General features: G+C 65.0%; 3 protein-coding genes across 5 annotated transcripts; 1 reads left to right on the forward strand and 2 right to left on the reverse strand.

Annotated features, from left to right (window-relative positions):
* Positions 1-294: 294 nt before the first annotated feature.
* On the reverse strand, positions 295-7,434 carry GLA (galactosidase alpha). Its single transcript, XM_064518433.1, has 7 exons — positions 7,212-7,434; positions 6,417-6,591; positions 5,789-5,966; positions 4,134-4,225; positions 3,036-3,197; positions 2,278-2,475; positions 295-2,055 (listed from the first exon to the last, which is right to left on the reverse strand). Exons 1-7 carry the CDS (start codon positions 7,394-7,396, stop codon positions 1,792-1,794), a joined length of 1,254 nt encoding a protein of 417 aa, XP_064374503.1. The 5' UTR covers positions 7,397-7,434; the 3' UTR covers positions 295-1,791.
* A 1,724-nt stretch (positions 7,435-9,158) lies between these two features.
* On the reverse strand, positions 9,159-13,173 carry LOC112989725 (glycine receptor subunit alpha-4-like). 2 transcript variants are annotated; one of them, XM_064518430.1, is made up of 9 exons: positions 13,071-13,173; positions 12,089-12,222; positions 11,932-11,999; positions 11,493-11,716; positions 11,331-11,413; positions 11,046-11,186; positions 10,744-10,958; positions 10,513-10,656; positions 9,166-9,709 (listed from the first exon to the last, which is right to left on the reverse strand). In XM_064518430.1, the coding sequence occupies exons 1-9, from the start codon at positions 13,151-13,153 to the stop codon at positions 9,434-9,436; spliced, it is 1,368 nt and encodes a 455-aa protein (XP_064374500.1). In that variant the 5' UTR covers positions 13,154-13,173; the 3' UTR covers positions 9,166-9,433. The 2 variants fall into 2 exon arrangements, with proteins under 2 accessions (XP_064374502.1, XP_064374500.1); XM_064518432.1 differs by lacking the exon at positions 11,046-11,186 and having other exon boundaries at positions 9,159-9,709.
* Positions 13,174-18,572: 5,399 nt separating this feature from the next.
* Positions 18,573-22,683, forward strand: PLP1 (proteolipid protein 1). Of its 2 annotated transcripts, none has more exons than XM_064518435.1 (7): positions 18,573-18,700; positions 19,084-19,270; positions 19,995-20,256; positions 20,999-21,167; positions 21,305-21,378; positions 21,464-21,529; positions 21,610-22,683. In XM_064518435.1, the coding sequence occupies exons 1-7, from the start codon at positions 18,697-18,699 to the stop codon at positions 21,679-21,681; spliced, it is 834 nt and encodes a 277-aa protein (XP_064374505.1). In that variant the 5' UTR covers positions 18,573-18,696; the 3' UTR covers positions 21,682-22,683. The 2 variants fall into 2 exon arrangements, with proteins under 2 accessions (XP_064374505.1, XP_064374506.1); XM_064518436.1 differs by having other exon boundaries at positions 18,574-18,700; positions 19,995-20,151.
* The last annotated feature ends 1,312 nt before the right edge of the window (positions 22,684-23,995 follow it).

Below are 23,995 nucleotides of genomic sequence, written 5' to 3' on the forward strand. Positions count from 1 at the left end.
TCTTGTTGGGGCTGGGACTTGTAAGTGTATCAACCCAACAGGAAGATGTTTTTGCTAAGCTACTTAATAGATGAACAGTGTGTGGTCTTGACTGCTTATGAGGGTTTTTAGAGAAATTCAGCCAATGGGAAAGATCCTCTTACTGCATTTCCAAGAGGTGGTGTGCCTAAATGTAGGGTCTGCGGCTCTGACAGCTTTTTGTACCAGTTTTTTTCTCTGAGAGCCTTGTGGTGTAGTTCTCCAGATGAATTATGAATTTCAGTGGTAGAAGGTGTCTTCAAAAGATGTCCCCTCTAAACTTGTACAGTTTTTATTTCATTTACAACAGTTTATATCTCTGTAGTACTATTTCAGAATTACTTTAAATCTCTATGGTGGGTTTGAAGTCAGGAAATTTGCTGTTACTGGGTGCTGAGAGCACAAGGAACTTAGAGTAATTTTTCTGTAGTGGGAATAGAGCTGAAGGATGGAAAATGCCTCCTTGTGTCTTTGTAGAGATTGAGAGATGTAAGTTACAGAGCAGGAATACAACTCGCATTTTTGCTTATTCAGTACTGCTGGCTAACGTGGCTGGAGCTTCTGCAGCTTAAGCCGTTTGCAGCAGTGGTGTTGGTGGGTTCTGCCTGTGGCTTGATCTGTGTAGCTGCATCGCGTCAGCACTGTGGCTTTACCAAGCGTTGTCCAAGTACCTAAGCTCTAGTGAAAGTTGTCTTCTTTACTACAAAGTGAAATTAATCTGTTTTTAGGAAACAAGGCCAAATACCAGGCTGTACTATAGCATGATTAAGAAAGCTTAGCCCTTTTTAGGGGCATTTTAATTCAAGTTTTTAAATCACAAAAGTGAGGACAAATCAAGATACCCTGATTGTGTAACAGAGGGGAACACCCTTGTACATGCTGTTTGCATAAGTGATTAAATAGTCATTTCCTATCTCAGCAGGACCTGTGTAACTTAACCTAAAGGTTACTGCCAGCCCTAGAAGGCACGTAAATATTTCTGGAGGGGAGCTCAATAAGGAGGGTGACCTCCCTGGCCCCATGGAGGGTAGGGGGGGGGAATTATTTCCCAAAAGGGAGTGACTGCCATTTTCCTGGCAAGACTTCTGGGAGGAGGAGGAATGCCTGAAGGTCAGTTCTCAGGCATGATACTTCAGCCATGTTCATACAAAGCAGACACTAGTGAGAAGGCAATTGCTCAGTGCAGCGAGCTAGGACTGTCCCTGAGTTGTCAGAAGGCAGAAGGGGATGGCCACACTCTGAGGAGGGGGTTGGGTTTCTTCATTTCTTCAGCAGGGGTAGGAGAGGGTGGTGTCTGTCTTTTTTTTTTTTTTTCCCCCCCCTTCCTCAGAGTGAGTGTAATTATCACCCATCTTGAGAAAGCAAGAACAAGGCAGCAGGAGTGCGTTTCCTTAATTGTCCCTGAAATGATGAAGAAGAGCTGTAGCATGCTGCATGTGTACTTCCCAGCTCTTCAGTTACTGGTGGCACTGGCTATTAACAAAGGAGTTGCTGCCCTGCTGGGGCCCTTGGAGCCCCTTGGGAAAGGAGAGTTAGGTGAGATGCTAGAGAAAGCGTAGAGAAGTCAAGCAGCAACTGCTTCTCTGTTCTCTTCACAATGAAGTGATGGGTCTTTGGTGCATTAGGCAGAGGATTCGAGGTGCACACAGAAGCACTTGAGTGGTGAATGTCTGAGGGGGGAACACAGGCATCCCACTTGGAAGCAGGAGACACTCTCCCTGTGACAAGAAGTCTAGAGAGATGGAGGCTCACAGGAAGATCGTCTTGTACCTCCTATAACGCCACTACTTTCAGCAGTACGGTGCCTGTTGGGTTCACCTCGACGCTCAGGGAGGAGACCCAGCTGTGAAATCCCCAGTCTCTGCTGGTTGGCAGGACCTGCTGGACGGAGCACGTTGGGTTGCAGGCCAGCCCGTTGCCAAGGAAAGTGAGGGAGAAGGTGAAGTTACGAGGTCCCCCAATTTCCTGCCGGTTCAGCACTGCCACGGCATGGGCGCTGCCTGACAGAGGCCGCTCCCACAGCTCGAAGTTCTTGTCCTGCCAAGAAGAAAAGCCCAGGGCTTGCATTAGGGGAGACGGGATTGATGGTCTTTATGCCTGTCTGCTTAAGCAGGCTTGAGGAACAAATGGGCTCATGGGACTTGTGTTCCCAAACCCTGGGTGCTCTGCTTTGTACCCCATTTGTCCCCAGGGTCCTCTCCCCAAGGAGGTGGCCTCCCATGGCCCAGACAGCACCCTTGGCCTCAGGCCCCGCTGTACCTTGGTGATGCGGTATCCCTGCTTGCCCAGCGGGTCCTGGTTGATGGCAATCACCTCTTTGTTCTGGAGCAGCCACTTGGCCTGGGGGCTAATGTCCCGCAGGTCATTGGACATGAAGAGGGGAGCTGCCATGATAGCCCACATCGCCATCTGGGTCACCGCCTGGTCCCAGCTCAGCCCAAAGTTCCCAATCACTAGCTGTAAGGACACAAGAAGAACGCCTGGTAACGCTGCCTGCCAAGGAGAAACTGAGTCACCAGGGTGAGTCCCGGGAAGTGACAGGGTGCTGAGGGTGGGACCCTGTTACTCTGCGGCCTGATTAGGTAGGCCATGCTCTGTCAGTGAGACCAGCTGCTTGGGAAAGGACAGACAGATGACCAAGGTGACAATTTAGGATGAACCCCTGGCGGAAGTAAAGAAGGATCCTTATCTGGTGGTAGATCGGCACTTCTGAAAATTGCTCCCAGTGTCACATGCGTGTTTTGGATCGGCACTGCCTGTAGTGGCTATGTTTACACAGAGTGCTTTCTCAGTACTGTGGTGACTGTATTCCAGTGCCACATGCTTAGAGGATGCTGTTCTGCTACAGTGCTCTTTACCTTCCCAGCCAAGGGTCCCTTTCGCAAAGTTCTTGATCCCAGGACCCCATCAGAGCCTTTGCCCTCAGTGTTTCTCCTCTGAGCCTCTTTTTCCCCATCCCAGCTAGATACAGGATTTTTTGCTGGTGCTGCGAGAGAGGTGGGTGTTGCAGTACTTGCCATGTCAGGATCGTTCCAGCCCCCGGGCCCAGCTATCTTCACAATGCTGTCCTGGTGAATTGCTGTCCAGTCCAAGATGCTCTTGATGCTGCTCCAAGAATCATAGACATCATAAAAGTTCCTCCAGTGGTTGCAGTACTGCTTGATCTCTGTGTAATTGGGCTGCCAAAATAATTAGCGTGCTTAGCCAGAGAGCTAGACCAGATTAGGCATGTTTGGGGGAGAGCTGTGGCAGTCTCTTCTGCCGCCAGTTATCTGGATGATCTAATGCATGCTGGTTCTCTAAAACATGTTTTGCACTGAATGACTCCAGTCTTATCCTGCACCAGACAGTGCTATTCCCATTGCTTCCCTTGGGAGAACAGCTGCAGCCACCCGCCTCTGCCAGAAAATCCTCCTGGATGCTATTTAATTGAAGGTGTAATGGGACAAGTGGGATGAAACTGTGCCATCCTGGTAATTACTGTCATTTCTTGGGTGGACACCCTGCCCTCATTAACACACTTAGGCCTCTGTGGGAGGGGGTGGCTGCATCCTGCATGACACCCTGGGGAAGCCAGCTGTGGGTGGAGAGCAGTATGTCAATGGTGGACCCTCGCTGGCAGACATTTGTCAGTAAACAATACAGAGAGCTCCCAGATATTCTGTTTTGTGCATTTAATATGCTGTTCTAAAGTCTCCGAGTCTGCAGCGCTCTGTACGACTGAGTGTCCTGGAGGAATAATACTGAGTTATCAGCGAGCTGGTGAGTCTTGTTGCTCAGTTCCTCAGAGACAGCAAGCAGATGGATGCTGCTGTGCTCTTCAGCATGCTCCAGCTGGGCTGTGCCTGCAGCAGTGCTCATGCTGTAGGATCCTACTAAGCCCCTGAGGAGCTCATTCCTTTCCAGCAGAGCACTGACTCAGCCTCAAGGCTACTTCAGGACTCTGGAGGAAAAGCGTGGGTTTTCCTCCACCTTGCACTCACCTCTTGTCAGACCAGAGCGCAGCAAAAAAATTCTAAAGAGGCAATTTTGCAGTCTTAATGCTTTTCTTTGAACTGTTCTTCCCACTTGGCATACTGCTATTGTCAGGATGAGCCCTGAGAAACACTGCTTACCTGCTGCACAGGCCTCAGGTAGAAAGGCCATTCACAGGAGTACACAATGCTTCTTCCAGTCTTGTTCAGGGCCAGAGACATGTTTCTGTAACCTACAGGAACAGGACAGGCAGGGGTTACGCAGTCTGCCTGAGCAGAGAGAGGGGAACTGATCCAGTGTCACAGGTTTGGGTTTGAGTTCAACTTCTGCAAAATCAAAGCTCAACATATGCTAGTGGCTGAGAAAACAAAAGGAAGATGGGGAGTTCATCATCTGCAGCCGGTCTCCTGCCTGTCAAGCAAAGGCAAGCGCCTTTACGGCTTTGCTGCAGGTCACGGGCAGCGTTGTTGCTCTGGGACGGCTATCTCCCCGCACATACTGCTGCGGGTTGAGGCTGCAATTCTACTATCTGGTGTTTTTTCCTCTAGATACTTGTCAAATACAAGTTGGTATTTATTAAGCTGCTGGGTACAGCTTTGGTGGTTAATGTTGCAGGCATATGTCCTTATGAGACATGCATGCCATATGGACTGGGCAGGAATGCAAAAACGATAGCTTTATCCTGCCCTTGTCCCCAGGGAGTCCTGTTAAGTCCCTTTTAATCAGCGCAGAGAGAATGAAGACTTTGCTCTCTCCTCAAACTGCTTTGATACAACTGGATTTTATCTAGCTTACAGATATGCTCTACCAAGAGCTTTCAGCTTAACTGTCGCTTCAGGTGCTGTCTGCACTGTGCTCCTGGCCGCAGCAGCCAGCGTACGCCAGACCAACTGGCCTTGACGGGACTGTCGCTTGGGCAGGGTCTCTCTGCCAGGCAGAGGCAGGACCGTGTGTGCAGGTTTCCTGCTGCCAAACCCTGTGGTGCTGACTGTGCCGGCAGGGAGAGCCCAGCGAGGAGAAAGCCATCTTCCGAGCTGCGTTATTCTTCCTGCAGCTCTGCTCACGTGGCATTGGGGTGTGCTGCTACTTACGGAGCAGCCGTAGCTGAATCCCCCCAGAACAGCAAGTTACTGAACTTTCAGCTTCTGATTTGCCAGCCTGCGCGTAAATAAGTTCTAAATTGGCGTTTGCACTGGCACGGTTCAAAATGAAAATCCCAGTAGGTTTTTCATGCCAGAATTCTCTTGACTTCTGTCTGTTAAAGAGACCTGATAACTGCCCTTTTTATGGCTGATGCAAGCTGTTTCAGCTTAAAGCTGATCTATTATGACATTGCCTTACCAAAGGGATTAAGGGTTAACTGTGCGAAGTGCTTTGAGCTCTCCAATAAAGGCACTCTGCAAGGGCAAAGTCTTTGCTGTTTTAAGAGCTGATGCAGCAGCCTGCACAGAGATCCCCCAGAGTATGCAGTCAAGTTTCTTTGCTCAGCGTGATGCAGCCTCGGGGGGGAGAAGGCTGCTTTTTCAAGCCGTACATGCAAGTGAAAGCTCCGGGAGGCAATAGGGGGAAAGCTGAAGGGGTAGAGAGCCCAAGTGGCTTCTGGCAATAGTTGCTACCTTGGAGAGAGCTACCTTGGGCTCAGGAACACAACCTTGTAACTGCTTTTGTAAGCAAATACCTTAATGACTACCGTGAGGGAAAAGCAGCTCTCTGGAACCTGCCCCTCGCCGGAGTTCCTGCTGACTGCAGAATGTTCCCAGCTTTCGACACGGCACGCTCTCAAGTCAGTACGCACCTTCTGCCAGCAGCTCCAGTGTGTCAGAGTTGCAGCCGTCAAACTTGAGCAGGTCCACGCCCCAGGAGGCGAAGGTCTGGGCGTCCAGCTCATAGTGATTGTAACTGCCGGGGAAGCCAGCGCAAGTCTTGTTCCCGACATCGCTGTAAATTCCCAGCTTCAGCCCTTTGGAGTGGACCTGAGCTTGCAGAGAGAGAACTGGGGATTGAGCAGCCACACGGCAGGAAGAGGCAAAGCTGCGACAGCAGGAGAAACAAAAGCCCACTTCAGGAAGCAGGGCCTTAACTGGCAGCTATGTAGCTGACTTTCACACAGCCCTTCCTCTCCCTCCTCTGCTCCCCCAAGACGAGACCAGTGTGACTGCTCGTCAGATCCCCATCTGCCGTCATCACCCTGACGCTTCACGGTTCAAAGCACTGTATAAACAAGGACGTTGTCTCCTTCTGCAAAGGTTGTAATCCCCTTTAGCGCTAGTTTAGAAAATTTTTATGCAGAAAGGTTAGAAACCAGTTCCCTAATCTTATTTGCAGACTAAGCTTGGTGTAAGCCACTGGCAGATGTGGCGTTTACACTTCTCTAAGCAGGTTTCTGTCAGCAGCACCCCGAGCTGCGGCGGGTTGGCACTCACATAGTCTGCCAGCTTGCGGATCCCGCTGGGGAAGCGCTCGGGGTCCGGCTGGAGCCTACCGCGCTTGTCCCGCGTTGGAGCCATCCAGCAGTCGTCAATGCAGAGGTACTCGTAGCCCACGTCCTTCCAGCCCTCGGAGGCCATCAGGTCAGCCATGTCCCTGAAGAGCTGCTCGCTGGGGCGCCGAGGCACGGTCCCCGTGCAGGCCCGCCACCGGGGAACAGGACGGAGACCGTGGCAGCGTGTTTTGTAGCGCTGATGTTACAACCAACCTGCGTTCCCCGGCGGCGGGGCTCTGCCTGGGCGCTGCTTCCAGGCGGGCGCCTCGGCACTGTGAGCGCTTCGCCGCCGGAGGACGGAAGGGGAAGGCGCCGGTGGTCCGGCTGCCGCGTTGGGCCACAGCCGGTGCGGGGGGACAGGACGGGAGTGGGGCAAGCGGCTGCGTAACGGGGGAAGCGGGGCCTCCGGGCCGGCCCGACCGCCTGCGGCCTTGGCATGATGCCCCGGTGCCGTGGCTGTGGCCAGGCCCTGGGGCCGGTGCTGGACCCCAAGGAGTCCCCGGGGACCGTGCTCGTCCCCGGGGTAACCCCCCCCCCCCCCCGGTGCCGGTGCCCCGGGTAATCCTCACCCCGGGTAACCCCCTCCCCCGGTGCCGGTGCCCTGGGGAAACCCCTCCCCCGGTGCCGGTGCCCCGGGTAACCGTTCCCCCCCGGTACCGGTGCCCTGGTCACCACCACCCCCGGTGCCCCGGGTAACGCCCCCCCCCCCCCCCGGTGCCGGTGCCCAGGGCGGTACCTGACGCAGTGGCGCGGGTCGGCGGCGCAGTCGGTGCCGCAGAGGAAGCGCTCCCAGTGCAGCCAGCCCATCGGCGGCGTCCGCGCCACGCCGTTGTCCAGCGCCGCCGCCGCCGCCGCCAGCGCCGCCAGCGCCAGGGCCCAGCGCCCCAGCGCCCGCCGCCCCGCCGCCGCCATCGCCGCCATGGCCGCCGGCGCCGCCGCCAGACGGGCGGCCCGCCCGCCCAATCGCGGCGCGGCCCTCGCCGCCCTCGGCCAATCGCGGCAGCGGGACGGCCCGCGGCCCGCCCCCTCCCCGGGCCGTCAGCGGGGGTTGCCGGCGGCGCTGCCCGGGGCGCGGCCTGGCCGCGGGGGGCGCGGGGGGGGGCGTCTCCCAGTGCTCCCAGTCTGAACTGGGGCAGTGGGAGGCCAGGGCGGAGCATCTCCCAGTCCAAACCGGGGTGGTGGGAGGCTGCGGCCAGGGGTCAAGTGTCTCCCAGTGCTCCCAGTCCAAACAGGGCCGGTGAGAGACCAGGGCCAAGCATCACCCCAGTGCTCCCAGTCCAAATGGGGGTCATGAGAGGCCAGGGCCGGGGCCAAGCATCTTCCAGTGTTCCCAGTCCAAACTGGGGTGGTGGGAGGTCAGGGCGGAGCATCTCCCAGTGTGAACTGGGGTGGTGAGAGGCCAGGGCTGAGCATCTCCCAGTGCTCCCAGTCCAAACTGGGGCAGTGGGAGGCCAGGGCTGAGCGTCTCCCAGTGTTCCCAGCCCAAACTGGGGTAGTAGGAGGCCGCAGCTGGGGGCCAAGCATCTCCCAGTGCTCCCAGTGCGAAGGGGGCAGTGGGAAGCCAGGGCCAGGCATCTCCCAGTCCAAACTGGGGTGGCGGGAGGCCAGGCCATGGCCAAGCATCTCCCAGTGCTCCCAGTCCAAACTGGGGTGGTGGGAGGCCAGGGCTGAGCGTCTCCCAGCGCTCCCAGCCCAAACTGGGGTGGTGAGAGGCCAGGGCTGAGTGTCTGCCAGTGTGAACTGGGGCGGTGGGAGGCCAGGATGGAGCATCTCCCAGTGCTCCCAGTCCGAACTGGGGCAGTGGGAGGCCAGGGTGGAGCATCTCCCAGTCCGAACTGGGGTGATGGAAAGTTGTGGCCAGGGGCCACATGTCTCCCAGTGCTCCCAGTCCAAACTGGGGTGGTGGGAGGCCAGGATGGAGTATCTCCCAGTGCTCCCAGTCCGAACTGGGGCAGTGGGAGGCCAGGGTGGAGCATCTCCCAGTCCGAACTGGGGTGATGGAAAATTGTGGCCAGGGGCCACGTGTCCCCCAGTGCTCCCAGTCCAAACTGGGGCGGTGGGAGGCCAGGATGGAGCATCTCCCAGTGCTCCCAGTGCGAAGGGGGCGGTGGGAGGCCGGGGCCGCCGGGGCGGCGAGGTACGGGGCTGGCGGCAGCACAGAGGCGGATTGATGCTCGGCCGTGGCAGCTGCGAGCCCGGCCCTCCCCGCGCCGGCCGGGGACCGCGGCGCCCGACCCGGGTGGCACCGCGGCGTGGCATCAGCGCCCGGCACAGCTGGCAGCTGCCCCCGCGCTGGGGGGGGGGGGGGGGGCACCGCTAACGAGACGTGACAGCCGCTGCCAATTATGTCGGAAAAAAAAATCACGGATGGAGGCAGCGCTCGCAGGGCGCGATGGCCGGCCGGGCCTCGCTCCTGCCTGCCGCACGGTCCCGCGCCCGCTTCCCGCGGCCCCCCGCGCGTGGAGGATGCTCGGGAGCCCCCCCGGCAGTGCCGGGGGTCCCGGCGGAGGGGTGCGGGGCCGGGCGGGCTGGGCACCCGGAGGGGGCTCGCCTCTGGCGGACATCACCCACACCCCGGGTGCAGCCACGCCGCGGAAAACCCCGGACGGGCTTTATTCACGTAGGAAGACGGACGCGGAAAAGGGGACGCCCTGTTCGGGCTGGCTGTGAGCGGGGGGGGAAGCAGAGCATCAACACGTTTCTCTCTGTAGGACCTACGTAAACGTTGCCTACTGCTTTTATTTCCCGCAAAGCGTGGAGGGGCCCCGGGGCTGGGAGCCTCGCCGGGGTCGTAAGCCAAGATGCAGGATGCTCCCGTCCGGGGCGGGCTGGTGGGGGGGGCAGGCAACAGGGCTCCAAAAGGCCCGGGGGGGGGTTCCTCCGCCCGTGCCAGGCCCCATCCCGCAGCAGGCACCGAGGCCGGAGCGAAGGCGGCCGCGTCCGGGCACGGCGCGGCGCTCAGGGTGCCGGGCGGATGTCCTCCGAGCGCAGCACTTTGTAGACGACCCAGTAGAAGACGTTGAAGACGAGGAAGGTGAAGGGGAAGACGGCCCGGGAGACGGTGTCGATGCGCCTGGCGCGGTCGGAGCAGCGCTGGCGCAGGGTGTCCGCGCCGGGTGCCGGTGGCAGCGGGGGGGGGCCGCGGAGGCTGGGGGTCTCGCCGGGCGCCCGCAGGCACCGGCCCAGCCCGTAGCCTCGGAAGTAGAATCGGCTCTCGCGGACCAGCTCTTCCTCCTGGGGGGGGACGGGGCCGTCAGCCGGGGGCACCCGCCGGCCCCGCGTTGCGGGTGCAGGGAGCATTGGGGTGCAGGGGGTGTGGGGTGCAGGGAGCATTGGGGTGCAGGGGGTGTGGGGTGCCCTAGGATGCATGGGGGTATGGGGCGCATGGGGGTGCAGGGAGTATTGGGGTGCAGGGTGCATGGAGAGTGGGGTGCCCTCAGATGCATGGGGGTGTGGGGTGCATGGGGGTGCAGGGAGTATTGGGGTGCAGGGTGCATGGAGAGTGGGGTGCCCTCAGATGCATGGGGGTGTGGGGTGCATGGGGGTGCAGGGAGTATTGGGGTGCAGGGTGCATGGGGTGTGGGGTGCAGGGAGCATTGGGGTGCAGGGTGCAGGGGTGTGGGGTGCCCTCAGATGCATGGGGGTGTGGGGTGCATGGGGGGGCAGGGAATATTGGGGTGTGGGGTGCAGGGAGCATTGGGGTGCAGGGCATGTGGGGTGCATGGGGGTGCAGGGTACAGGGAGGTTCAGGGCCCTTAGGGGCTGCCCCCAGGGCGGGTGGGGGGGGGCAGGATGCTGCGACGACATGGGGCTGCCGGAGAGGCCCAGGCTGCTCTTAGCCCCGTTTTACAGCAGGGGAAACTGAGGCACGGAGGGCCGGTCTCTGCGAGGGGCTGGGGCATCTGCTGCAACGCCGTCTTGCAACGTGCTGCAACATTATTTATCCCTCCACTTTTTCGGAGGATGAGGTGCTCGAGGCAGCCCCCGGGCAGCTGAGCACGGGCAGGCGTCGTGACAGCAGTGGCGGGGGCACTCACCATCCGCCGCCGCCGCCGCCGCAGGCGCGCGAACTCCTTGTGCTGCCGGGAGACGAAGTTGACGGCGGCGTACTCCAGCAGCGCGGCGAAGACGAAGAGCAGGCACACGGCCATCCAGATGTCGATGGCCTTCACGTAGGACACCTGGGCGGGTGGGTGGGGGTGCAAGGTTTGCAGAGGGCCCCCGCCCCGCGCCCGGCGGCTGGGGGGGGGGTCCCGGCCGGCACCCACCTTGGGCAGCGAGGCGCGGGAGCCGGCGCTCTGCGTGGTCATGGTGAGCACGGTGGTGATGCCCAGCCCCACGCGGGCCGGCGCCGCCTCCATGTTGATCCAGAAGGAGACCCAGGAGAGGATGACGATGAGCAGGCTGGGGATGTACATCTGGATGAGGTAGTAGCCCATCTGCCGCTCCAGGTGGAACCTCACCTCGATGCACGTGAACCTGCCTGCGGGCACAGACGGCGCCGTGGGGCTCGCCGTGGGGCCCGTGCCCCCCCCCCCGGCCCCCCGGCGCGGCCCCCGCCGCCGCTCACCTGTGTTGTAGTGCTTGGTGCAGTGGCCCAGGTCCTTCTCGTGCCGCAGGACGAACTGCGGCAGCGTCAAGCCCTCGGCCACCTGCACGGCCTCCTGCTCCTCCAGCCACTCGAAGATGAGGTCGTTCATGGTGTAGCCGACTGCGCGGGAGGCAGGACCGGTGGAAAGGGGGGGCCGGCGCCCTGTTGCCCCCCAGCCCCGAATCCCGCTCCGTCCCGCTCCCCCCGGCAGCAGGGATGGGGCAGGGGGGTGAAACCCGGCTGGAAAGCCGCCCAGGTACTCACAGCTCTCCAGCTGCATGGCGCACGTCTGGATGTCCATGGGGAAGTTCTTGAGATCCATGGGGCAGGAGAGGATCAGCGTCAGCCTGGACGGGGCGGCGGGAGAGGAGGGGGTTGGGGGGCGGCGGGCAGGGGAAGGTCCAGCCCGGGGCCCCGCTGCCCTACCTGATGCTGTAGAGCACGTTGCCGTTCTTGAAGACGCGCAGCAGCTTGTTGTCGGTGGTGACGCCGTGGAAGCTGGCGCCCTTCTCGTTGGCGAAGAACAGGTCGGGCTTCCAGATGGAGTCGAGCATGGAGGGGTCCAGGTCGAGGGAGTCGTCCGGGTAGTGGCGGTAAGCCAGGCGCGGGTCGTTCCACTGCTGCCGCAGGAAGACGTTCACGCGGTAGTCCTGGGGGGGAGCAGGGCGGCGCGTGGGCCGGGAGCGGGACGGATGTGCGGCACATCCCGCTCCGGGCCACCCGGGAGGATCACGGCCATGCACAGGGGGAGAGATGGGGGCAGCTGAAATGCGGCGGGGGGGGGGGGGGTTGCTTGCAGGATGCCCTGAGCTAAGGAGAGGCGAGAGCACGTTGGGACGCTCCTGCGGCGCCGGGAAAGCCTCACCATGGTCGTCTCGGTGACGGAGCCGAAGCTGTTGATGAAGATGTTGCAGGTCACGTTGACGGGCGGGCCTGCAAGGCAAGCGGGCGGCGTGGGAGCGTGCCGGGGGGGGGGTCCCGCGCCCCGCCGCGGCGAGCCAGGTCCGGCGCCCACCCCTCACCTTTGAAGTTGGGCCGAATGCGGGCGTCGTAGCCTGACGTGCGGCCCATGAGCTTGTCGAGGAAATCAGAGGGCGACAGGGGCTGGGGCGCGCGCGGCGAGGCCGCCTCCGTCTCCTTGCGCCCCGCCGCCAGCCTGCGGGCCACGGCAGCGGCTCAGCGGCCCCGCGGGAGCGGCGATGCTGCCCGGCCCGGTGCCGCCTCCGCGCGTGGCCGTGCGAACGTGCCCCCCTTCTCCCCGGGTCCCCAGGGCGCCGGGACCCCAGTGCCGGGGGAGTCCCGGGGAGCGGGGGTGGGGGGGCTGGGTGGGGGGGCTCCAGCCCTCCTGGAGGGGTTTGGGCGGTGCGGGACAGGGAAGGTCGGATGTCCCGGGGGAGGCATCTGGTCGGGAGGGGTCTCGGGGGGGGAGGTGGGGTGGGATGCTGGAGGGGGTGCAGGTGCCCGGGGGAGGATCTGGCTCGGGATGCTGGAGGGGTCCAGGTTGGGGGGCCGTTGGGATGCCGGAGGGGCATCCAGGGGTGGTTCCCTGGGGAGAGGATTCAGCTTGGGTTCCTGGAGGGGGTCTGGGTCTGAGGGGGGCTGGGGTGCCGGGGGGAGGGTTCTGGGTCCTGGAGGGGGGCCAGGTCCCTGGATGAGGATCCGGCTCAGGATGCCGGAGAGTGTCCAGGACTGAGATGGGTCGGGATGCCGGAGGGGGGTCCACGTCCCCAGGGATGGCTGGGATGCCGGAGGGGGGTCTGGGTCCGGGGAGGGGGTCCGAGTCCCTGGGGGAGCATCTGGCTCGGGATGCCGGAGGGGCTCCGGGTCTGGGGGGGGGGGGGGGTCGGGGTGCCGCAGGGCGTCGGGGTCCGGCGGGGGAGCATTTGGGTGCCGGGGGTCGGCCCGGGTCGCCCCCCCCTCCCCCGCGGCGGGAGGCAGGCAGGGAGGGAGGCAGGGAGCGGAGCGGGGATGCGCAGCGCCGAGCACGCCGCGCCGAGCGCTCACCTGAGCGGGCCGCGCCGGGGCAGGAGGCAGCCGAGGAGGAGGAGGAGGAGGAAGGCGAGGGCGGCGGCCCGGAGCGCGCCCATCCCGCCGCAGCCAGCAGCCCCGCCGGCCCGGGCGCACGGGCATGACCCGGCCGGCGGCGCCGCCGCTCCCGCCGCACCGGGGCGGCTGCCGGGGCCGGGGCCGGTGCCGCTGCCCCCAGCCCGGCCCCTCTCCACATAGTCCGGGCGAGCGGGAGCCCGCCGCGGGGTGGGTGGGCGCCGGCAGGCTGCGGGCACCGGGAGCCGGGAGGAGCCTGCGCCCGCCGCGGCGGCGGGAGGCGGGCACGGCGCGGGGAGCCGCCCGCCGCCGCCCCCGCCCCGCCGCCGCCGCCGCCGAGGGGGCCCCGGCCCGGGGGAGCCGCGCGGCGCCTCTCCGGGACACGGCACCGCCGCCGCCGCCGCGGGCTCCGGGATCCCGGCGGGGCCTCGTTGCCGGGAGCCGACCCCGGGGCTGGCGGGGAAGGGCCGGTCCCTCCGGGGTCTGCCGGGGTGGAGGGATGCTCAGGGATCGAGGGATGCCCCGAGATGGAGGGATGCTCAGGGGTGGAGGGATGCTCAGGGATGGAGGGATGCTCAGGGATCAAGGATGCTCCAGGGGGGAAAGGATGCTCCGGAGCTGAGAGATGCTCTGGGATCCAGGGATGCTCCAGTGTCGAGGGATGCTCCAGGGTTGAGAGATGCTCCAGGGTGGAGGGAGACACGAGGGAGGAGAGGTGGCCCGGGGCTGAGGGCTGCACCGGGGCAGAGGGATGCGCTGGGGTGGAGGGATGCACTGGGATCAAAGGATGCTCCAGGGAGGAGGGATGCTCCGGGTCCAGGCATGGTCCGAGGTGGAGGGATACTCCAGGGTGAAGGGGTGCTCAGTACTGAGGGATACTCCGGGATTGAGGGATGCTCAGGGATTGAGGGAGACACCAGGGCTGAGGGATGCTCTGGGGTGGAGGGATGCGCTGGAGGGGCCTGAAGGTGCTGCCGGGCTGAGCGGGGGGAGCAGCTGGGGTCCTGCCCCCCTCTGCCTGCCCAGGGGCTGCATGGTCGGGGGGGCTGCCCCAGCTCGGGGGCTCGGCCCTGGGGTGCCGGCCGTGGGGAGCGTGGCCATGGGACATGCAGCCCTGGAGGCGCTCAGCCCTCGGCGCCGGCATGGCTCAGCATCAGCTTCCCCTTCGCAAAAAAGCCGGAGCGGGATTTTGCGGGCTCCCTGCCGAGCTCGCTGCCCCGGGCAGACGTGGCGGCGGGATGGCGGCACCGAGGGGCCTCGCCGCGCTCCTCGACTCACCCGGCACCGCGAGCGTGGACACGTCGCCTCTGATTACCATCGCCATTAGTGTCCGAGGGGCCGCGTCCTGCCCGGGGGATTTTGGGAGCGCTGAAAACAGGCTTCTCCCGGGATTCACTGATTCAGAGCTTCAGGCGTTTTTTTTTTTCCCCTGCAAGCGGCAACGCGCCAGGCAGCAAGATGCCGGCACGCGGCTGTGCCCCGGGCTCCCCTTGCCCCCCCGGGCCCCCAGCCCTCCTCAAGCTCTTCCCCGGGGCTGAGTCCGTGCCAAGCTGCCCAGCTCTGGCTGCCACCACGACGCAGCTCGCCCTGCCCGAGAAGCAGCGCGGTGGTGACACGAGGAAGCTGCTTAAGCCCCTGCAAACATTTCTGGCTTTGCTCCCTGTCCCCGCCACCGGAGCCCCCGTTTGGGGCCGGACCAGAGTTTCCCCTTGGCTGTGAAGCCGGGAGAGGCCGAAGCACAGAGGGCCAAAAGGGTCCCATGGGCTCAGCTTCGCTGTGGGTTTTGCGCGACCTGCCCCAGCGCTGTGTGTGACCGGGAGATGCTGGACGGGGAAAAGCAGGCGCGAGGGCCCTGCGCACCCATGGGTGCATCACACGTGCGTGCACCCATTTGGGGACGGCTGGATGAGCTGCAGAACGGCGCAATGGGGCCCTGCCACGGCAGCGGGCTTGGCTGGGGGAGCCGAACCGGACGCCCTGGGGGGCGGCTGCTTGTCCTGATTGACCTGGGGAGCAGCAGGCCGTGGGTGCTCTTCGTCCTCCCAGCCTCACCACCCCCCCGTTCACCGCCCTTCCCGGCAGCGCCTGGCGTGCCCTGCCAACACGGGAGCTGGGAGCACTGGGAGTGCTGGGAGCAGCAGCTCTGCTATCCCTGCAAATGCAGGAGCTGGGAGTACTGGGAGCACTGGAAGCAGCAGCTCCACTATCCCTGCAAACGCAGGAGCTGGGAGCATTGGGAGCGCTGGGAGCACAGGGCGCGGCAGCTCCGCTAACCCCTGGCCCAGCTCCCGGCATGCTGCTTCTGCATGACGATGGCTTAAAGGCTCGAGGCGAAGGGTGCCTGGGAGGGAAGGGCTCCCGGGGGGGCTCAAGGCCTTCGGTTTGGGGCTGTTTAGCTCCCTTTGGGCTTCCCGATCCTCCCAAGCTGGTTTTGCTCCAGGGTGGTGGGAACAGGCTGGGCACTGCTGCCGTTTCTAGGGGAAGCAGCAAATCCATGACCAAAGCCCCAAATCCTCCGGCGCCGCAGGGAAGCAGCACGGCCTCGCGTCGGCATTTTCTACCCCGAGCTGCACAGGAGCCTGACGAGGGCCAGTGGTGGCACGTCCCCATCGGCAGCACGTCCCCTTTGGTGGCATGTCCCCACCGCGCACCGGGCTGCATCAGCTGCCGCCCCGCGGGGCTCTGCCCCTGCCCGGCTCCGGGCTGCTCCCTCTGCGGTGCTCCAGCCCTGGCTTCCCGGCGGCTCTGGAGGAGAAAAGACTCAGGCCACCAGTCTCGTCTTGTCTTGTTCTCTTCTCTTCTCTCCTCTCCTCTTCTCTTCTCTTCTCTTCTCTTCTCTTCTCTTCTCTTCTCTTCTCTGATCTCATCTGCTCTCCTCTCCTCTTCTCTTCCCTTCTCCCTCTCCTTCTCCTCCTTTTCTCCTTCTCCTTCTCCTTCTCCTTCCCCTTCTCCTTCTTCTTCTTCTTCTTCTTCTCTTCTCTACCAGTGCTGTTGGGGGGGCCGGGGTGGGGGCAGGACAGCCCGTGTCCGTGCGAGGGGCACCGGCCCCCACCTCAGCCCCTGCTGCTGCTTGGTGGGATGGAGCCGAGGGCCGCCCAGCACCTTCCCCCAGCGCCGCCGGGGCTCGGCCGGCCTCCGAGCGCGAGGCTGTGCCGCCTCGTCCTGCTCCGCTGCTTTTCGGGGTGGGGGGACGCCCAAAAAATGTGCCCCGCTGCCAGGGTCCGGAACCGGCCCGAGGAGATGCTTCCAGCAGCAGATGCCCCGATCCAGCGCCTTCTCGCCCTGGCACCCGGGATGGAGCCGCCGGGGTGCTGGGGGCCGGGGCGGAGGCACTTCGCTCCTGTGGGACGGCAGCATCCCAGCTCGGGCCCCCATTTGCAGCCCCTTGCAGCCCCTTGCAGCCCCTTGCAGCCCGTTTGCAGCCCGTTTGCAGCCCCTTGCCCGTCTCGCCCTCTGCCGTGGTGCAAAAGCAAGGAGAAAGGCAGGGCCGTGAAGGGCGAACCTGCTGCAAACTCGCTGGGGTGGGGGTGGAAATCAAAAAAAGCCCCCCCCGGCTTTTCCTCCCCACCGCACTGCCGTCCCCGCTCCGGCCCGCGGCTCCGCTCCGGCACAGCCAGCCCTTCCCCTGCCCTCCCCGACACCTGCGCGCCCGTCCGCCCTTCAGCTCTCCTCCCGGCCCCCGGCACGCTCTGCCAACTTTTTGTTTTTAATTTAATTTTTATTAGCACGTTTTGCAGCCTTGCGGCGATCGGGGAATACAAATAGCCGCCGGAGCCGGGCTCTCCCGGGCGTCCTTGGTGCCCGGCCGTGGCCACCGCCTCCGCCGGGTATTTTTACCACGGGCCGGGCGCAGCGAGGCGGGCGAAGGACGGCCGGCATCAGCAAAAGCCGCCGAGGACTCGGCGTTGCGCTCGGCGAGCGGCTGCCTAAAAATAGAGGCGAGGTGTGCTGGCGTGACGGCACCGGCTGGCTCTTCTCCCCGTGCGCGGGGAGACACCCGGCCCGAGCTGCTGGAAAACCCACGGGAAAATTGGTGAAAACCCGCAGCACATGGAAAAAAAGGAGTCCAAGGCGAGCAGGTGCCTCCGTGTGCGGCTGCCTGCAGAGATTTTGCAATCCCGGCCATGCAAATGTCGCCTAGAAGCAGCGATTTTCAAAAGTGCATGAAAATAATTGCCCCAAACAGGGTGAAACTTCTTAGAAATTGTAGTAAAATGCATTCCCCCCTGTCTGGGGGAGCAAAGCCCCCCGTGCCGCCCCCAGGGCTAAGGGAGTTGCCCAAGGCCGCCGCGGCGGTGGCGGAGCCTCCCTGGGCCATGGGTGCCGTTTGCCCCATGGGGGGGGGGCAGGCCAAGGTGCAGCCCCCAGCCCCAGGCAGGGGCAGCCCGGGGGGAGCCGTGGGGCGAGGAGGGGGCCGGTGCCAGCCCGGGCGGGTGCCAGAGCCGGCGGGTGCCAGCCTGCAGCCGCCCAGTGCCTGGCACAGCGCGGGGCATGGCGGGTGCCACTGCACAGCGGTGCTTTGTCCCCGGCGCCGCGCTGCCAGCGGCCTGTTGCCCTCTGCAGGCTTCCCCGGCCCTGTGCCGGCTCCGCGGCCGGGGTGCTGGGGGGGGACAGGGCACCCGGAGGTGCTGGGGGCACCCAGGGGAACCGGGGACACCCAGGGGAGCTGGGAGCATCCAAAGGAGCTGGGAGCACCCAGGGGAACTGGGGGCACCTAAGCGGGCTGGGGGCACTCATGGGAGCAGCTGGGAGCACCTGGGGAGCTGGGAGTACCCAAAAGAGCTGGGAGCACCCAGAGGAGCCAGGGGCACCCACAAGCACTGGGGACATCCATGGGGGCTGGGGGCACCCAGGGGAGCTCGGGGCATCTGGGGGAGCCAGGGGCACCCATGGGACCTGGAAGCACCCACGGGATCTATGAGCACCCAGAGGAGCCAGGGGCACCCACAGGCATGGGGGACATCCATGGGAGCCGGGGGCACCCAGGGGAGCTCGGGGCATCTAGGGGAGCCAGAGGCATCCAGGGGATCTAGGGGCATCCACAGGAACTGGGAGCACCCAGGGAAGCCAGAAGCACCCACAGGCAAGGGGGACATCTGTGGGCGCTGGGGACTGTCCCCGGGGACCCCACCAGCCCTGGGGCGAGCAGCAGCAGCAGCAGCACTGGCAGCAAGGTGGGCAAAGCGTGGCAGCGGGGAGTGCCTGCACCCCGGCCCCCACCCCAGGTCTCGGGGGGGCTGCGCTGCGGCCAGGGCGCCCCATGGAGCCCCCACGGCATTTTTCCCTATTGCAAAAGCACTTCCCGCCCCCCCGAACCCCCGCAAAGGCGCTGGGTGAGCGCCGGGCAGCCGGCAGGCAAGGGGTGCCGCTGGGGTGGGGGGGGCCGGGGGGAGGAGGAGGAGGAGGAGGCAGGGGGGGCCTCTCCCTTTAAGGGGGGCGGCTGTCAATCAGCGAGCCCTTTTCTCGGCGGGCGAGCGGGCGGCTGCCCAGAGGGGACAGCGAGGGCCAGGCGCGGAGCGAGGCGCCCACCGTCCCGCCGGCCCAGACCCACGCCGCAGCGCGCCGCAGCTCGCCGAGGCCCCGCGCCATGGGTGAGTAGGGGGGCGGCGGGCACCCTGCACCCCGGGCCTCCCCGCTGAGGCCGCCGGCAGCTCGTGACACTTGTAGGTGGGCGCCGCGCGTGCCTCAGTTTCCCCATGGGTGCGTTATCCGCGGGGCAGCGCGGGGCTTTGCACGGGGCCCCGCGGGGGTGGCGGGCAGGGGGGGCCGGTGCCAGGCGCAGCCGTCCCCCACCCCAGCACAGCGCTGCCTTTGTTCCCTGTTTGCTGCCCCGGCCATTGGGCACAATGCGCCATTGTCCCCGGTGCCCGGGGTGGGGGGGCATCGCCCCGCGGCCCTGCCGCTGCCAGGAGGTGCACCGAGCCCGCCGGGGCTCTGCGCCGGGCCTAGCCGCCCCTCTGCCCCCCCCCGGCAGGCTTGCTGGAGTGCTGCGCCCGGTGCCTCGTCGGGGCACCCTTCGCCTCGCTGGTGGCCACCGGCCTCTGCTTCTTCGGCGTAGCGCTCTTCTGCGGCTGCGGGCACGAAGCCCTCACGGGCACCGAGCAGCTCATCGAGACCTACTTCTCCAAAAACTACCAGGACTATGAGTATCTCATCGATGTGTAAGTACCCCGCGCCTGTGCAGCACCCGTGCGGCACCCGTGCAGCACCCGTGCAGCCGTGCAGTGTCCGTGCAGCTTCCTTGCAGCTGTGCAGCGTCCTTGCAGCACCCTGGCTCCAGTGCATTGCTCTTGCACCCACACATTGCTCTTGGCACCCACGCATTGCTCTTGCCCCCACGCATTGCTCTTGCACCCATGCCTCGCCCTTAGCACCCCTGCATTGCTCTTGGCACCCATGCATTGCTCTTGCACCCATGCATTGTCCTTGCAGCCGTGCAGCACCCTGCCTCCGGTGCATCACCCTTGCACTGGCACCGGGCACCTTTGCCTCTAGGTCTCCGTGGCAGGAGGAGGCGGCCGGTGCTGCGGCCCCCCCAGGCCGTGGGGCAGCTCGGGCCTGTCTCCAGTCCGGCACGCAGAGCCCCGAGCAGTGCTGCAGCCCCCAGGCACGCTGCAGTTGCAGGGGGGGGGGTCCCCCCACCTGCGGCTCCTTTTCCTGTTCACGCCTGTTGTTATCTGACCCTGCTAGGTGCCACGGATAGCGCCGGACCCCGCGCGCGCGGTAGGTAGGGGGGCAGCCGGCGGAGGCCCCTCCGCTTCGCCCCGTGCCCGCGCGGTGCCCGGGAGGGTCAGCGGCGGCCAGGCCAGCGCGGCAGCAGGGGGGCCGCGCCGCTCAGCCACCGCCGCCTCTCTCCCTCCTCCTCCTCCTCTCTGTCCCTGGCAGCATCCACGCTTTTCAGTACGTCATCTACGGCACGGCCTCCTTCTTCTTCCTCTACGGAGCCCTGCTGCTGGCCGAAGGCTTCTACACCACCGGCGCCGTGCGGCAAATCTTCGGGGACTACAAGACCACCATCTGCGGCAAGGGGCTGAGCGCAACGGTAACCGGGGGCCCGAAGGGGAGGGGAGCGCGAGGCCCCCAGCGCGCTCACTCGTTGCAGCGAGTGTGTCAGTGTTTGGGAAAGTGGCTAGGACATCCTGACAAGGTGATCTTAACCGGGGTTCGCCCCCCACCCCCTGCGCCGGCCCGGCCCCCGGGCGCCGCGGCCGCCTGCATTTCGCGATGGCCCAAAGGGAAGCGCAGCCCGGCCGCCCTCCCCCTGGCCCTGCCGGGTCCCCCCCCTCCAAAAACAATTCGGTTTTCGATAGCAAGCAAAATTGTCTTGGGTTGGGGTGAGCATCCTTCGACAGGTGGGTACCAGCATCCCTCGGCGGGTACCAGCATCCCTCGGTGGGTGGGTACCAGCATCCCTCGGCGGGTGGGTACCAGCATCCCTCGGCGGGTACCAGCATCCCTCGGCGGGTGGGTGCCAGCATCCTTTGGCAGGTGGGTACCAGCATCCCTCGGCGGGTGGGTGCCAGCATCCCTCGGCAGGTGGGTGCCAGCATCCCTCGGCGGGTGGGTACCAGCATCCTTTGGCAGGTGGGTACCAGCATCCCTCGGCGGGTGGGTGCCAGCATCCCTCGGCAGGGCTGCGCTTCCCTCGGGGCTCGGTCGGGGTGACACCGCGGAGGGAGGGCAGGAGCGCCCCGTCCCCGTCCCCAGCGGGTCCGGCCGCTGCCCTCCCGCGGGGGCTGGACCCTGCCACCAAAATCCCCCCCAACACGGAAAGGCGCAGCCGCCCCGCTGCGGCCCCGGGCGCGTGTGCGTGCGTGCGTGCGTGAGCGAGCGGCGGGCAGCGTCCCCGCGCCGCCCCGTGACCCCCGCCGCCCCGCCGCCGCTCGCAGTTCGTGGGCATCACCTACGTGCTGAGCATCGTGTGGCTGCTGGTGTTCGCCTGCTCCGCCGTGCCCGTCTACATCTACTTCAACACCTGGACCACCTGCCAGTCCATCGCCAACCCCAGCAAGACCTCCGCCAGCATCGGCACGCTCTGCGCGGACGCCCGCATGTACGGTGAGCGCCCGCTGCCCCCTCCCCGCGTCCCCCAAGGGGGAACCGCCCGCGGGAATGTCACCATAGGGCATCACCGCATCCCGTCCCGCGGGAGCCGGCCGGCCACCGCGGCTCACCGGCCCCCGCATCCCGCCCAGGCGTCCTGCCCTGGAACGCCTTCCCCGGCAAGGTGTGCGGCACCAACCTGCTCTCCATCTGCAAGACCAGCGAGGTGAGTGCGCCCGGGCCGGGCATCCCCGCGGGGCCGTGGCCGTGGCCGTGGCCGTGCCGGGGCTCAGCGCTGCCTCCCCCCCCAGTTCCAGATGACTTTCCACCTCTTCATCGCCGCCTTTGTGGGTGCCGCCGCCACGCTGGTCTCGCTGGTGAGTCGCGGCGCGGGGGGCGGCGTGGGGGGGCCGTGGGACGGTGCGAAGCCGCCGCTCACGCTCTGCCCACCCCGCAGCTCACCTTCATGATCGCCGCCACCTACAACTTCGCCGTGCTCAAGCTGATGGGCCGCGGCACCAAGTTCTAGCGCCGCCGGCCGGCGCCCGGCGACCCCCCCCCAGCGCCCACGCTGACCCCCCGCCGCTAACGCCGCAGCCGCCAGGCCTCCCGCGCTAACCCGGCCTTCGCCGCCGCCTCCCTCCTCTTCCTCCCCGGCGCCCCGGCTCCGAGGCGAGCCGCCCCGCGGTGACCCCCCCGTGCACTCGGAGGGACCGAGCCGGGTCCCCCAAAGCGGCTCCGAGCGAGAGAAGGAAGCCGGCCTCGCGCCGGGCCCCCCCGGAGACACCCCCGCCGTCGAGAGGAGGATTTTCCCCATCCCCTAGCGAAAAAAGGTGAATCCCCCGCCCCGAGCTGCCCGCTGCGGCCGAGGCAGAGGGGGTTTAGGGCAAGGATCTTCCCGTGGCGAAGAGAGCGCTGACCCCGCTGCCGGCCGAGCCCGGGCGTGCTGCATCCTCCCGCGGCGCCGGAGCCGCCGCCGGCTTCTCCCCCCGCATCCTTCTCCCCCCGCATCCTCTCCCCCCGCATCCTTCTCCAGCCCGTCCTTCCCCGCTCCTTAACGCCCGGCTTCAGGGTTATTTATCGGAGCGGCTCCTCCCGGCGGCACGCTCCAGCCCGCGGGGATTTATTTTATTGCACTTTTCCCTTTTTTGGGTCTGTGTTATTATTTTCTTGCAGCAAGGGCCAGGCCGCCGCGCGGAGGGGGCGAGAGGCCGGGCAGGGTCGGGCGAGCCGCAGGGACCCGCGTGGGGCTTTTCGGTGCCTTTCTTTTCCCTTTTTTTTCTTTTTGGTGTCGATTTAACAGCGAGTAACCAGCTCCTGCCCCCCCCCGCCGCCTCCCCGGCCTCAAGCGCACACACACACACGCACACGAGAGAGTTAATCAGCCGCCGGTGCCTCCTTCCCTCCCCACCCAGACTCTCAACTTGCTAACAAGCAATAAAAAAAAAGGAGCAAGTTTTTAGAGCCTTATCTTACCAGATGTGTTTTATAAAGATTAAGGAAAATAAATTAAAATTAAGAACAGCCTGAATGAGACGCGGGTCCGTCTGTCCGTCTGCCCGTTGCACTGGCCTCCCCTCCGGACGGCCGCGCGGGGCGGATGCGGGAGGATGCGGGAGGATGCGGGAGGATGCTCCCAGCCCCTGGACCCCCCCGTGTCACCGCCTCCTGTCCGCAGCGGCTCTCCCTGCTCCCCCCGCGCGGGACGCGGCCCAAATCCCGTTCCCCCCCGCCTTGCTCCACGCCCCGGCCGGCATCAATCGGCCGCTTTGTCCCCGTGCAGATGCCATGGCCTCGCTCCCGGCGCGCTCAAAGGGCCCCTGTGTGCGGCTGGGGGGGGCCGGGAACACAGCGCCGGCTCTCCGGGCTGCCGGGGCGGCCGCCCCCCCCGCCGGTGGCAGCGAGGGCCGGGGACGGCGGTGCCGAAGGCCGCGCGGCCGCTTGCCCGGCTGCTTCCCCCCGCGGGACCTGCTCCCACGGCCCTTCCCCAGCACCCAGCACCCCGGAGCAACCAGCCCGGAGAGGATGCACCGAGACCTGCCCAATGCCCGGCTGCATCTCTGCAAACCGTTCCGGGAGGGGGGAGTTTCCCGGCCTCCGCGTGGGGACGGCCAAGGTGGAAAACCATAAAAATCGCTTTGCAAAGGGGTTTTTCCCCGCATGTTTCCCATGCAAAGGTGCAAATGGGGGGAAAGGGGCTCAGGGTCCGGGCGGGGGGCAGGCTGCGGGGACCGTGCCCAGGGGCTGCCTGCAAGGGCGAAGCCCCTCCGGGCCTGCGGCTCTCCCTGGCCCCCTCTCCAGCACGGATGGATCTGGTCCATCATTTCCAGTCTTCCATCTCCTCCTTGTGGCCGCCGGCCGCAGGACGGTGCCGCCCGGGGCTGCTGCAGCCAGGAAAGCAGCACCCAGCGACACCGCGGGGGTGGGAGGGGTGCCAAGCGCCCCCAGCCCCAAATCCCTGCCGCTCGTGCCCTCCTCCGGCTCCTCACCTTCGCAGGGGCCGGTGCTCGGTGCATGGTGCTTGGTGCATGATGGTGCACGGTGCACGGCGGGGGCTTCTCTCGGCGAAGCCCCCCGCCAGCCGGGCTGCAGAGCCGGCATCCCGCCCCGGGCAGAAGCAGCAGCAGGACAAATCCAGTTTCTCCAGTGGGGGCAAACGCGCTGCTCCCAAAGCCGCACCCCCTCCGAAAAGTGCCCCGGGAGTTCCCAAAAACAAGCAAACCCAGCAGCCGTGCATGGGGAAAATAACCCCCATCTCCCCCCGGTGCCTTCGGCCGAGCCGGGCTCAGGCCACTCGAGGGAGCAGCAAAATAAAGGCTGTCCTCAATTTTCAGATGCTTTTA

Source organism: Dromaius novaehollandiae, chromosome 11, assembly GCF_036370855.1.
Source record: "Dromaius novaehollandiae isolate bDroNov1 chromosome 11, bDroNov1.hap1, whole genome shotgun sequence".
NCBI lineage: Eukaryota > Metazoa > Chordata > Aves > Casuariiformes > Dromaiidae > Dromaius > Dromaius novaehollandiae.